General features: G+C 37.6%; 2 protein-coding genes across 3 annotated transcripts; both read left to right on the top strand.

The window, feature by feature from the left end:
• The first annotated feature begins 598 nt into the window (after nt 1-598).
• LOC131522362 (trypsin-2-like) lies at nt 599-2,709 on the top strand. Of its 2 annotated transcripts, none has more exons than XM_058747807.1 (6): nt 599-1,216; nt 1,375-1,525; nt 1,603-1,853; nt 1,940-2,076; nt 2,385-2,486; nt 2,585-2,709. In XM_058747807.1, exons 1-6 carry the CDS (start codon nt 1,075-1,077, stop codon nt 2,630-2,632), a joined length of 831 nt encoding a protein of 276 aa, XP_058603790.1. In that variant the 5' UTR covers nt 599-1,074; the 3' UTR covers nt 2,633-2,709. The 2 variants fall into 2 exon arrangements, with proteins under 2 accessions (XP_058603790.1, XP_058603791.1); XM_058747808.1 differs by having other exon boundaries at nt 1,210-1,271.
• An 8,386-nt stretch (nt 2,710-11,095) lies between these two features.
• On the top strand, nt 11,096-12,877 carry mrpl17 (mitochondrial ribosomal protein L17). Its single transcript, XM_058746064.1, has 3 exons — nt 11,096-11,516; nt 12,020-12,088; nt 12,236-12,877. The coding sequence occupies exons 1-3, from the start codon at nt 11,343-11,345 to the stop codon at nt 12,494-12,496; spliced, it is 504 nt and encodes a 167-aa protein (XP_058602047.1). The 5' UTR covers nt 11,096-11,342; the 3' UTR covers nt 12,497-12,877.
• Nucleotides 12,878-12,911: the final 34 nt, after the last annotated feature.

Below are 12,911 nucleotides of genomic sequence, written 5' to 3'. Positions count from 1 at the left end.
AAAGTTGAAATGTTTTCTGTAAATCCAATGCTGTGTGTCCTTATAATTTTCTGTAATCATAGTCACCTGACTAGTAACTTGTCTTTGCGTGAATGTATATAAGTGGTAGGCTATTTTAGAAAGGAAATTTGAAAAGATGAAAAAGAATAATTAAGGATAATCAATAAATTATGAATAATTCAATACTATTGTATAAATAAGTAATTAATGAAAAGTAATCTTGTAATCAATGAATAGTAACTGTAGTCTGATAACATTAAAAACACAGAAATATGAAAAATTCCATCAATGATGGGGAAAGAGTTAAAAAAGAGAAAGTTAAGAGAAGCTCTGGGAAGCTCTGTAAATGAATAAATGTAAATGTAAAAAGAAATGTAAAAAAAATTGAATATGTCATTATGTCATTATGCACATGACTTATAGGATTATATTTAAAGCAGGTCAAATTCAGATGGAGATTATATATGTTGATATAAATATATACCACAACTGGTAAAAAAAAAAAAAAAAAACTGCAGAGATAATGGACGTTTCACAGATAAAACATTCTCATTTTACCTGTACATTGTCTTTCACTGTATTGCATTATAGTTGTGTCTCTGATGGTAATGAAATACCTTTAAGTGCTTAAAAACAGTAAAGTGTTCCATGCTGTCAATATAAAGTGTTTCTGTAGGAGTTAGACTTTCATCAGACACTCAAGTAAACAACCGTTTAACAGTGGACTGAATGAATCTATTTTCTACTCACTGACAGAATAAAAGATCTCCATATCCGTTTAAGACCGCTGTGAGGGTTATTAAAATGTACAAATGTTTAACGAGCTGTTACATGATTTTTTGAACTCCACAGACCCCTGTATTATCTGAACAAAACTGCTATTATGGAATGGACAATAGAAAGAACATGTCATCATTCATCATCTAATTGAGTCAAACACTCTCTACATGCTGTAATAAACAGTGTGTACTACATACAGAAATATGACTGCTGAATGTAAAAACTAAGCATATCCAAAATTACATTGAATACAGAGAAAAACCTTGGGTGAGAAGATGGACATCTGTCGAAAACATGTTTCCTGTGGAAAAGCTGTCAAGGTCACATTCAGACAGGTCTTTTGGAGCTGATTGGTCAATAGCTGCCCACTTGGGGATGAATCAGTGGGCTGACAGTCCCATAAATACTGCACAGGAGCGAGACCTTCAACAAACAGGTTCAATCAGCAGTCATGAGGTCTTTGGTGTTCCTGGTGCTCCTTGGAGCCGCCTGTGAGATAAAAACTTCATTCACTGATTCACTACTATTATGAATTTCACTCATTTTACAGGTAATTATGGTCAATATACTGACGATACTCTCTCATTTGTGTAGTTGCTCTGGATGATGACAAGATTGTTGGTGGATATGAGTGCACACCCTACTCCCAGCCCTGGCAGGCGTCTCTGAACTCTGGCTACCACTTCTGCGGTGGCTCTCTGGTCAGCGAGTACTGGGTTGTGTCTGCTGCTCACTGCTACATGTCGTAAGTGACGTCCTCATAGGGTAGTTTAAGCACTGGTTCATTGGTTTCCTCAGTTCTGAATAATATTTGTCTTTCAGACGTCTAGAGGTTCGTTTGGGTGAGCACAACATCGTAGTTAATGAGGGATCTGAGCAGTTCATCTCCTCAGAGAAGGTCATCCGCCACCCCAGTTTTGACTACTGGACCCTTGACAACGACATCATGCTGATCAAGCTTAGCAAGCCCGCCACTCTCAATCAGTACGTGCAGACTGTGGCTCTGCCCAATGGCTGTGCTGCCGATGGCACCATGTGCAGAGTCACTGGCTGGGGAAACACCATGAGTTCCAGTGAGTGTCAGGATTCTTGATGCCTCTTTCTTCACACTTCATGTTCATAGCACTTCAGTTAACTTAATCTCTGTTATTCTTTGTAGCTGCCGATTCCAACAAGCTTCAGTGTCTGGAGATCCCCATCCTGTCCAACCGCGACTGCAACAACTCCTACCCTGGTATGATCACCGATACCATGTTCTGCGCTGGATACCTGGAGGGAGGAAAGGACTCTTGCCAGGTAGAGGATGACAAGATATACCGCTGTTGCACAAAATATTAATTTGATCTTAATATTAACCAGTTGTTGTGTGTCACGGTGCTGCTGTGTTGGAGTGAGGAACAAGGAGCAAGGAACTCCAGGATGCATGAGAATTCACAAAAAACAGTCTTTAAAATTCCAACACGGGGTAACGAGGGAAACTGACGAGACACACCTGGAGTCAATAAACACAATCAACATGAGGGAAACTAGGTCATGGGGAGCACATGGGGAGTAAGACACACATAGACAGTCCATATTCCTGACATTATGTTTGTCTTCTTCAGGGTGACTCTGGTGGTCCTGTGGTGTGCAACGGTCAGCTGCAGGGTATTGTGTCCTGGGGTTATGGCTGTGCTGAGAAGAATCATCCTGGTGTCTATGGCAAGGTAATACAGCTGTTGTTGTTTAATAATTGCTGTAAAACAATTTGTTTAGTTTAATATAAAGCACTTATATGATTTTTATGAATTCTCTTTTCTTCAAGGTCTGCATGTTCAGCCAATGGATCGCCGACACCATGAGAAACAACTAAAGCTGATACAAAATCACATACTGCCTCCAAATCTGCAATCCATCAGTTTTTATTTGTTTTGTAGATAAAAACCTGTGAGAAAATAAAAAGATTTAAAAATACTCTGCTTTCTCCAAGTGCTTCATTTATATTTGTTAACCAACAGTTTACTTTAACGGGTTTACAGTTAAATGTATCATGCTCGTAACAAAACACAACAAAGTGCCTATACTGTATGTTAGCAATTCAGCGGAAGGCTAAAGATACAAGTTGATTCTAATATTTTTAATAATAAATATAATTAATTAAAAATAAATGACTTAATAAACACAATAAATATAAATCATGTAGATACAGTTATTTCATCAAATAGACATTGGAAAAAAGAATTTCTAGGAATTTCTGATAAAGGATTGTTCATGTCAAGCGGCTATATTGATGATTGTTAAATTGTCAATTGTCTTCATAAAACAGATTCAACATGTTTCTATAACAACTGTATCAAAACTATTCATTGAACTATTTATGAGGTTTAATCTGAATAACAGAAAGAAATGCTGTCTTCAGATTTTACATTTTGCTGTGTTTACAAATGCAATATAGTCTGATGACATGTTGTGTGACTAAAATGAGTTAGTATAGGCTAACGTTACACTTATGTAAGAGAAACAGCTCAATTTAGCTCAAAGGGAATTATTTCTTTATTTTATAGGGAATTTGGACAGAATCACTGTTTTATGGCTGATCACTGAGTCAGCCAGCAATTCATTGAACGAGCCATATAACATCAACTCTGCAGTGGATATTAAAGTCCAAAATATAGTGAAAACACTATTAATTAGAACAGTAACAAGATTGGCAGTTTAAGAAATTAACTTGTAAGCATAAAACACAAGATACTTCTCTTTTCAATATAAATAAGCCTTTATTGGATAAATCTAAGACATAATCTAACACATAAACATATACGCACTCATACATTCACACAAGTTGCAGAAAGAGAAAAAGTGAGGAAAGAATGAGTTTAAGAGAGTGAAAATGTGAAATCCCAAGTTTATTGCAATATGTGCAATTGCTTAGACCTAAACAACCATTAATCATATAATGGTAACACTTTACAATAAGGTTCATTAGTTAAACATTAGTTAATGTATTAACTAACATGAACTAACCATGAGCAATACATTTGTTACTGTATTTACTAATCTTCGCTAACATTAGTTAATAAAAATACAGATGTTCATTGTTAGTTCATTGTTAGTTCACAGTGCATTACCTAATGTTAACAAGATTTTAATAATGTATTATTAAATGTTGAAATTAACATTAACAAAGATTAATAAACGCTGTATAAGTGCAGTTCATTATTAGTTCATGTTAACTAATGTAGTTAACTAATGAACCTTATTGTAAAGTGTTACCCATTTAATTAACACTTGCATTGAGTTCCTCAATGAGGCTAAAACTTATATTAAATGCACCAGTTCAGCTAGGATCTGGAGGTACTTGCATTGCTTGTTTAGGGAGTTCTCTTGTTGTCATCATGCAGAAAGGGGTTTCCCAAGTTTGTTGATTGGCTGGAAGTCCAGTTGTTGTCTGAAGTGAGGTCTTGGGAAGCCAATGGTTGGGCGTTGACTGAAGATGCTGAGTTGTAGACTTGTTTAAATTATTTATGCGAGCTCAGTCGGAGTTGGACTCGGAGACACGGCTTTGTGGCAAAACTTAACTCAGAACACGAAACTCTCAACGGAAAGAAAAAAAACTAAAGTAAAAGAATAAAAGTATGTAACGAGACTAGATGGTTTTTCGTTAACACTTTAGGATACTGTTCCGTCGTTAATGAATAACTACACAGGAACAAATGGCTAATGCACTATTAACATTGTAGTAACTACTACACAATTAGCTAACCAATAACTACTATTTTTTTTTAATATTTCCTGAGAACTCCTAAGAACTACTTCATACAGGTTCATAATTCATGTGAATTATGCATAATGAATAATTAATTCTAAAATGAAGATCATGGTAACCCACTAGTACTGACTCAAGTATAACCAAATCCTTCTAAATGAACTACTAATTACTTGGATCAGTATTCTGAAGTGAAAATCATCATAACTTCCTAATATTGACTGATGTCATTGTGAGCTTTTGAGATATCTGTAAGGTTTTGGATAGTAATGACTCAATTTTACTACATCCTTCTGAAGAAACTACTAATTATTTGGATCAGTATTCTAAAGTGAAGATCAGTAACCCACTAGTAATGATTTAAGTGTTACCAAATCTAGCAAAATGAATTACTAACCACGACCTTACAAAAACCTCAAAAGCTTACAATGATTTCAGTCATTACTAGGGAGTTATCACGATCTTCACTTTAGAATACTGATCCAAATAATTAGTAATTCCTTCTGAAGAATTTGGTAATACTTGAGTCATTACTAGTGGGTTACCATGACCTTTACTTTAGAATGAATTATACATTATGTATTATTCATATTAATTATTGACGAAGAGTTTTATTAATCAAAATATAAAATAATCAAGTATAATCAATGTGAATATAACCATTTATGTATCAAGTTATTATCCTAATATAATCATGTCTCTGCCTGTGTGTAGAGGCCTCCATGAGAATGGAATGTGCAGACATTTCAAAACTGCAGTATATGATGAAGCTGCACACTCTATTTAGACATTACACAAAATATATGATCAGGCCTCCTCATCTCCCTTAACATAAGTTGAGGCCCCCTTCCTACTTCCTAAAAGTAGGCTGGAGACAGCCAAAAAAGTTGAAATGGCATTGTATGAAATGTATTGAACACGCCTAGAGGAAAACTGTATAAATAGGCTGTACGGACACAGATTCGATAGAAAATTCATTGCAGTGTCTTCTCAGCCTTATTGTCTCTGATGATAATAAAGTCTCTCTTCTGGCATCAAAACCCCAAGACTTCAAGAGTGATTCTTCATAGAAAAAGCGGGAACCACCACATTATCAACCTGTATACAGTAGTTCTTAGTAGTTCTTGGGGAGGTATGAAAAAAATAATAGTTACTGATTAGCTAATAGTGAACTACCACATTCAACTAAGCATTATATTACTTACTGATTCATTAATCAGAGTTGCTTGTTAGTTACTAGTAGTTACTAGAGTGTTAATATTGCATTACTCATGTGTTCTTGTGTAGTTATTCATTAATGATGGAACAGTATTCTAAAGTGTTACCGGTTTTTCTTCTCATTGTGGTTAAGTAGCAGCAGACGTGCAGGCTGAAGCACGCTGGAACGATGCTCGAAGAACGCAAAAAGCATGGCTAAGAGTAGTGGTGGCAAAAGAGGCGGCTAAAAGCAGTTTTTGTTGGAGCCCTGAGTTTTTAAGCTCGGATGTTGGACACATCCCAAATGGTGTCTTGACCAATTAGACATTGTCTTAGCTCAGGGTGTTACTATGTTTCTCCTCCCAATACATACAGTGGGGCAAAAAAGTATTTAGTCAGCCACCAATTGTGCAAATTCTCCCACTTAAAAAGATGAGAGAGGCCTGTAATTTTCATCATAGGTATACCTCAACTATGAGAGACAAAATGAGAAAAAAAATCCAGAAAATCACATTGTAGGATTTTTAAAGAATTAATTGGTAAATTCCTCGGTAAAATAAGTATTTGGTCACCTACAAACAAGCAAGATTTCTGGCTCTCACAGACCTGTAACTTCTTTAAGAGGCTCCTCTGTCCTCCACTCGTTACTTGTATTAATGGCATCTGTTTGAACTTGTTATCAGTATAAAAGACACCTGTCCACAACCTCAAACAGTCCAACTCCAAACTCCACCATGGCCAAGACCAAAGAGCTGTCAAAGGACACCAGAAACAAAATTGTAGACCTGCACCAGGCTGGGAAGACTGAATCTGCAATAGGTAAGCAGCTTGGTGTGAAGAAATCAACTGTGGGAGCAATTATTAGAAAATGGAAGGCATACAAGACCACTGATAATCTCCCTCGATCTGGGGCTCCATGCAGGATCTCACCCCGTGGGGTCAAAATGATCACAAGAACTGTGAGCAAAAATCCCAGAACCACACGGGGGGACCTAGTGAATGACCTGCAGAGAGCTGGGACCAAAGTAACAAAGGCTACCATCAGTAACACACTGCGCCGCCAGGGACTCAAATCCTGCAGTGCCAGACGTGTCCCCCTGCTTAAGCCAGTACATGTCTGGGCCCGTCTGAAGTTTGCTAGAGAGCATTTGGATGATCCAGAAGAGGATTGGGAGAATGTCATATGGTCAGATGAAACCAAAATATAACTTTTTGGTAAAAACTCAACTTGTCGTGTTTGGAGGAGAAAGAATGCTGAGTTGCATCCAAAGAACACCATACCTACTGTGAAGTATGGGGGTGGAAACATCATGCTTTGGGGCTGATTTTCTGCAAAGGGACCAGGACGACTGATCCGTGTAAACGAAAGAATGAATGGGGCCATGTATCGTGAGATTTTGAGTGAAAACCTCCTTCCATCAGCAAGGGCATTGAAGATGATACGTGGCTGGGTCTTTCAGCATGACAATGATCCCAAACACACCGCCCGGGCAACGAAGGAGTGGCTTCGTAAGAAGCATTTCAAGGTCCTGGAGTGGCCTAGCCAGTCTCCAGATCTCAACCCCATCGAAAATCTTTGGAGTCCGTGTTGCCCAGTGACAGCCCCAAAACATTATTGCTCTAGAGGAGATCTGCATGGAGGAATGGGCCAAAATACCAGCAACAGTGTGTGAAAACCTTGTGAAGACTTACAGAAAACGTTTGACCTCTGTCATTGCCAACAAAGGGTATATAACAAAGTATTGAGATGAAATTTTGTTATTGACCAAATACTTATTTTCCACCATAATTTGCAAATAAATTCTTTAAAAATCCTACAATGTGATTTTCTGGATTTTTTTTTCTCATTTTGTCTCTCATAGTTGAGGTATACCTATGATGAAAATTACAGGCCTCTCTCATCTTTTTAAGTGGGAGAACTTGCACAATTGGTGGCTGACTAAATACTTTTTTGCCCCACTGTAAATCAACATGTTATCTTACCAGTCACATGGTCTGAATTTTCCCGCTCTTGCAGAGTATAATTTGGACATGATTTCTGTAACAAGAATATAATAAATTTTACAAAGTATTGATTGATAGGAACGTTTAAAGCATGAATTTTCAAACTCCTACATACCTAACATGAATATAAACCTATAAACCATTCAATAGTTATTCAGAAGACATACACAATGAGTGATTAGGACATGATAGTCAAATGTGTGGGTTATATACATAATATGGAGTTATGCATAGAAATGATAGTTGCTCATAAGCCCCTTTAGCATCATTTTGGTGCATATGTAACCGACGTAGGCCAATGAGAGCTGTTGCGTGTCAACCTCACTCCCATGATCTCAAAATGAGGTGCTGTAGCGACTGAAGCTAGAGACCGTGGCCTTTAGCCTCCTTGTTATAGTGCCCGCATCCCGTGCCTGAGACCCACTCGGAAACAAGAATGAGGTGTGGTGGTGCGGACCTGGGGGGGTTACACATACAGTGGGTACAGAAAGTATTCAGACCCCCTTAAATTTTTCACTCTTTGTTATATTGCAGCCATTTGCTAAAATCATTTAAGTTCATTTTTTTTCCTCATTAATGTACACACAGCACCCTATATTGACAGAAAAACACAGAATTGTTGACATTTTTGGGACGACCAGAACCCTTCCTAGAGCTGGCCGTCCGGCCAAACTGAGCTATCGGGGGAGAAGAGCCTTGGTGAGAGAGGTAAAGAAGAACCCAAAGATCACTGTGGCTGAGCTCCAGAGATGCAGTCGGGAGATGGGAGAAAGTTGTAGAAAGTCAACCATCACTGCAGCCCTCCACCAGTCGGGGCTTTATGGCAGAGTGGCCCGACGGAAGCCTCTCCTCAGTGCAAGACACATGAAAGCCCGCATGGAGTTTGCTAAAAAACACCTGAATAAGATTCTCTGGTCTGATGAGACCAAGATAGAACTTTTTGGCCTTAATTCTAAGCGGTATGTGTGGAGAAAACCAGGCACTGCTCATCACCTGTCCAATACAGTCCCAACAGTGAAGAATGGTGGTGGCAGCATCATGCTGTGGGGTGTTTTTCAGCTGCAGGGACAGGACGACTGGTTGCAATCGAGGGAAAGATGAATGCGGCCAAGTACAGGGATATCCTGAACGAAAACCTTCTCCAGAGTGCTCAGGACCTCAGACTGGGCCGAAGGTTTACCTTCCAACAAGACAATGACCCTAAGCACACAGCTAAAATAACGAAGGAGTGGCTTCACAACAACTCCGTGACTGTTCTTGAATGGCCCAGCCAGAGCCCTGACTTAAACCCAATTGAGCATCTCTGGAGAGACCTAAAATGGCTGTCCACCAACCTGACAGAACTGGAGAGGATCTGCAAGGAGGAATGGCAGAGGATCCCCAAATCCAGGTGTGAAAAACTTGTTGCATCTTTCCCAAAAGACTCATGGCTGTATTAGATCAAAGGGTGCTTCTACTAAATACTGAGCAAAGGGTCTGAATACTTGGACCATGTGATATTTCAATTTTTCTTTTTTAATAAATCTGCAAAAATGTCAACAATTCTGTGTTTTTCTGTCAATATGGGGTGCTGTGTGTACATTAATGAGGAAAAAAAATGAACAAATGATTTTAGCAAATGGCTGCAATATAACAAAGAGTCAAAAATTTAAAGGGGTCTGAATACTTTCCATACACACTGTATATACATGTAAAGGCTACGAACGGCGTTCTGTGAACGTGAGGACATGTTCTGTGAAGCACAAAGAGGTTAAAAAGTCTCATTAGGAATCACAGTCTGGCCTTTGTCGGCTAGATGGTGGATGTCATTCCGAGGAAGTCTTTAGCTCATGGATTTACATGTGATTGTCATGCTGTGCATTAATCTGGGATTATATAGATATGATTGAATTATTATTTAAAATACTATTTTAAAATATCAAGATGACAGGGTGGACCAGAACATGATGGGGTGGACACATAAAACAGAACACACAAAGCATGATAATGAAACATTTATTCAATAATATAATAATAATAAATATATATAGCATTCATTTGTATGTCCACCTTATCGAGTCTAGGTGACCAACAGGTGGACATTTTGGAACAATGACAGGGTGGACATTTTGAGCTTCAATTAGCATATTAGCTTACAACAAACTGTGACTAGCTAAATAGCAAAGCTAAGCTTTGTCAAAGCAAGTAAGCAAACTCATACAAAGAAAATTTGTCAATTGAAAAGTCACCAACTCACCAACTCACCTCGGCCGTTGAAATTCCCGCCACTGAAGAGGCAAAAAAATAATAATCTGTTGTCCTGATGTCACTAAAGGGGATGACCTTTTCTTAAAGGGGTGGATTCCCCAAATACGACAGGGTGGACAACCGTTCAAGGGACATGTACAAACTCTTCTTTTTTATTAAATAAAAATATTGTTTTTATTACCAAATGATCAATACACTCAAATTGAGTAATCTCTTATTTAACAAAATATTAATAGGATAATAAAAAATTTTAATTTTATGATTTGACTATATTCTACTCTCATTCAAATTTAATGAGCAGTGCATGGGACATAGCAAAATAACATGCATCCTCTTACACAAAAAAATCTAGAAAATGTTTCTAAAGACCCAAATAATGTGTTTGTTATGAATATAAAAACTTAGCCCAATATAACAAACCCTTTCATAGTAATTTTTATGTTAAGTTATCTTGGCAAATGAGTTATTTATGTACAGGACACCAAAAGGCACCCTACAGTGATATTGACCCATATAATAACACAGACTCACATTGGACTCTATCATTTACTCAGATCTTTGTCTACTTCTAGTTCCAGTCTACGTCCAGTATTGTATCCAACTTGATTATATTAGCATATATAAGCCACAGCCATATCACCCTGCAGCCCAAGACTGGTTGCCCACTGAAGCTAATCAGGGTTGAGCCTGGTCAGTTCCTGGATGGGAGACCTCCTGGGAAAACTAGATTGCTGTTGGAAGAGGTGTTATTGAGGCCAGCAGGGGGTGTTCACCCTGTGGTCTGTGTGGGTCCTAATGCACCAATAGTGACAGGGACACTATACTATTAAAAAGCACCATCGAGGTTTCTGTTATTGGGCTAATTTCATTGTATTGCGGCTTGTTTCCGTTGTGTTGTGCAGTAGGCCTACTGGGCCACCGTAGATGGCTGCTCACAAAGGCTGAGAACTTTCACGCTTAGACCACATACAGCAGGCTAAACATTTTCTGAATAAATGACAATAAAATTTAATTTTTCAGAATGTACTTAAAATTTTATCAATAAAACTAATTTTAGGAGGTAAACATCAGCATGACCATGTAACCTCTTTTTACAATACTTAAATACGGAACCTTACTCAAGTCTTGTTTTTCATTCCGGACTCCCGAGACCGACGCACCATCACACATGCACTTCTGTGCTTCAGCTGTCATCTGAATGCATAGCCTGATACTCTGGATGAAATAAATGCCTCTGTTGTTCTACAGTGGATGTAATCGCTGATCACAGTATTGCTCGTCTGAGTTTTATTTCTTTTTCCAGTATCTTTAACGTCGTGTAAGAGAGGGGTTTTATTTTCTGGAGGAGTGTCCTTCACAGCCTCTCGTAATGCGACTCACCCTGCGGGCGTTGATTTCTCATGGCCGGGTGGCCCGTCGGATAGGACTCGGACCTGAGTCTAGAATCAACATTCTTCGGAACATACTCACAGGTCTGGTTCGACACGAGAGAATAGAGACCACAAGAGCCAAAGCCGACGAGGTTCGCTTCTACGCGGAAAAGGCAAGTACAAAACCCCGCTTCAAGTTTCAGTATCTTGCTCTTTCTTCATCTAGACGTCCTCAATCAGGGACATTTTTTACTTAAAAAAATAAATAAATAAACGGCGTCTTTTTCATCTAGGACTTTTGATAAATATTTTAACGTATAATTATTATTTGATCATGTAAAAATAATAAGATTAATGATCATTCTGATCCCTAAACTGTTACTCCGCTCCTCTGTCTGCCATGAGATGTGCTACATTTCTTTTCCATTAGAATTAATTATGATTATAAGTATCCTTGGGATTTTAGACAAAACTATATAATGTGAAAGTATTTTTGGAAATATTGAGGTTACATTAAAATTGGCCAAAATAGTGAAAATTGGGTAAATGTGACATTTTAAAATTTTAGGAAAAAGCAATTAGAAATGCTATAATAAGTTAAGTTTAAATCTTAATGTACTCTTTAAAACTAGAATGCTTATCTTGTTCCTGTTTTGACTTTCTATTTTCTTTTTAGTTGATTGATTATGCAAAAAAGGGAGATATTAATGAAAAGTCAATGAAAATGGCTGATTTCTGGCTCACGGTAAGATATAAATCCTTGTTCACACTAGAACTATATACATATACTACGTATAAATAAATGTTATGTATATATATATATATATATATATATATATATATATAGTGTGTCACATTTATAACATTTACATTTTTATATTTCTCCATTCAGGAAAAAGATTTGATCCCCAAACTTTTTAAAGTTCTGGCAGTAAGATTTGAGAATCAGACAGGTAGATATACACGCATGGCTCGCATTCCTAACAGGGAGAATCTGGACCGCGCGTCTATGGCTGTGCTGGAGTATAAAGGCAACCCTTTTCCACCACTGTTCCCCATGAAACGTGTCAGTGAACAGAACTTGTTAAACCAACTTCTGAAAGCATACAGAGAAGAAAAAGCTCAAATGGTGTCTGACAAAAAGGACTTATAATCTTTAATCACTGTATTTGTACATTATATTTCATGTAATAAACCAGTATACATTTCTTTAACGTCTCATTAAAATTTGCTCTGTGTTGTGTATGGTTAGTTGATGCTTAACATATCCATGACTTTTCATTGAATATATTCCAAATTTATATGACTGAATGAGATTATTGCTAATCAAACTGCAAAATGAAACACAAACAAGCCATTGTTGTAAAACAGACCATTTTAATTTGGCAAAAAGGGTATGTGCTGCCAAGTCATTTGACACTATTAAAATGCATTCAGTATGAACAGTGCAACAGAAATGTGCTTAACTGAATCTTTCTGTGCTCTCCAATGTGATGTGCTAATATATCTATCATACATTCAAAAAGTGTGCTCTCTCATCTCTGCTAGGTGTGCACACTCACTGAAGA

The sequence above is a fragment of the Onychostoma macrolepis genome, chromosome 16 (genome assembly GCF_012432095.1).
Source record: "Onychostoma macrolepis isolate SWU-2019 chromosome 16, ASM1243209v1, whole genome shotgun sequence".
Lineage (NCBI taxonomy): Eukaryota > Metazoa > Chordata > Actinopteri > Cypriniformes > Cyprinidae > Onychostoma > Onychostoma macrolepis.
The sequence above is the reverse complement of the archived record's forward strand: the minus strand, read 5'-3'. Positions and strand labels throughout refer to the sequence as shown.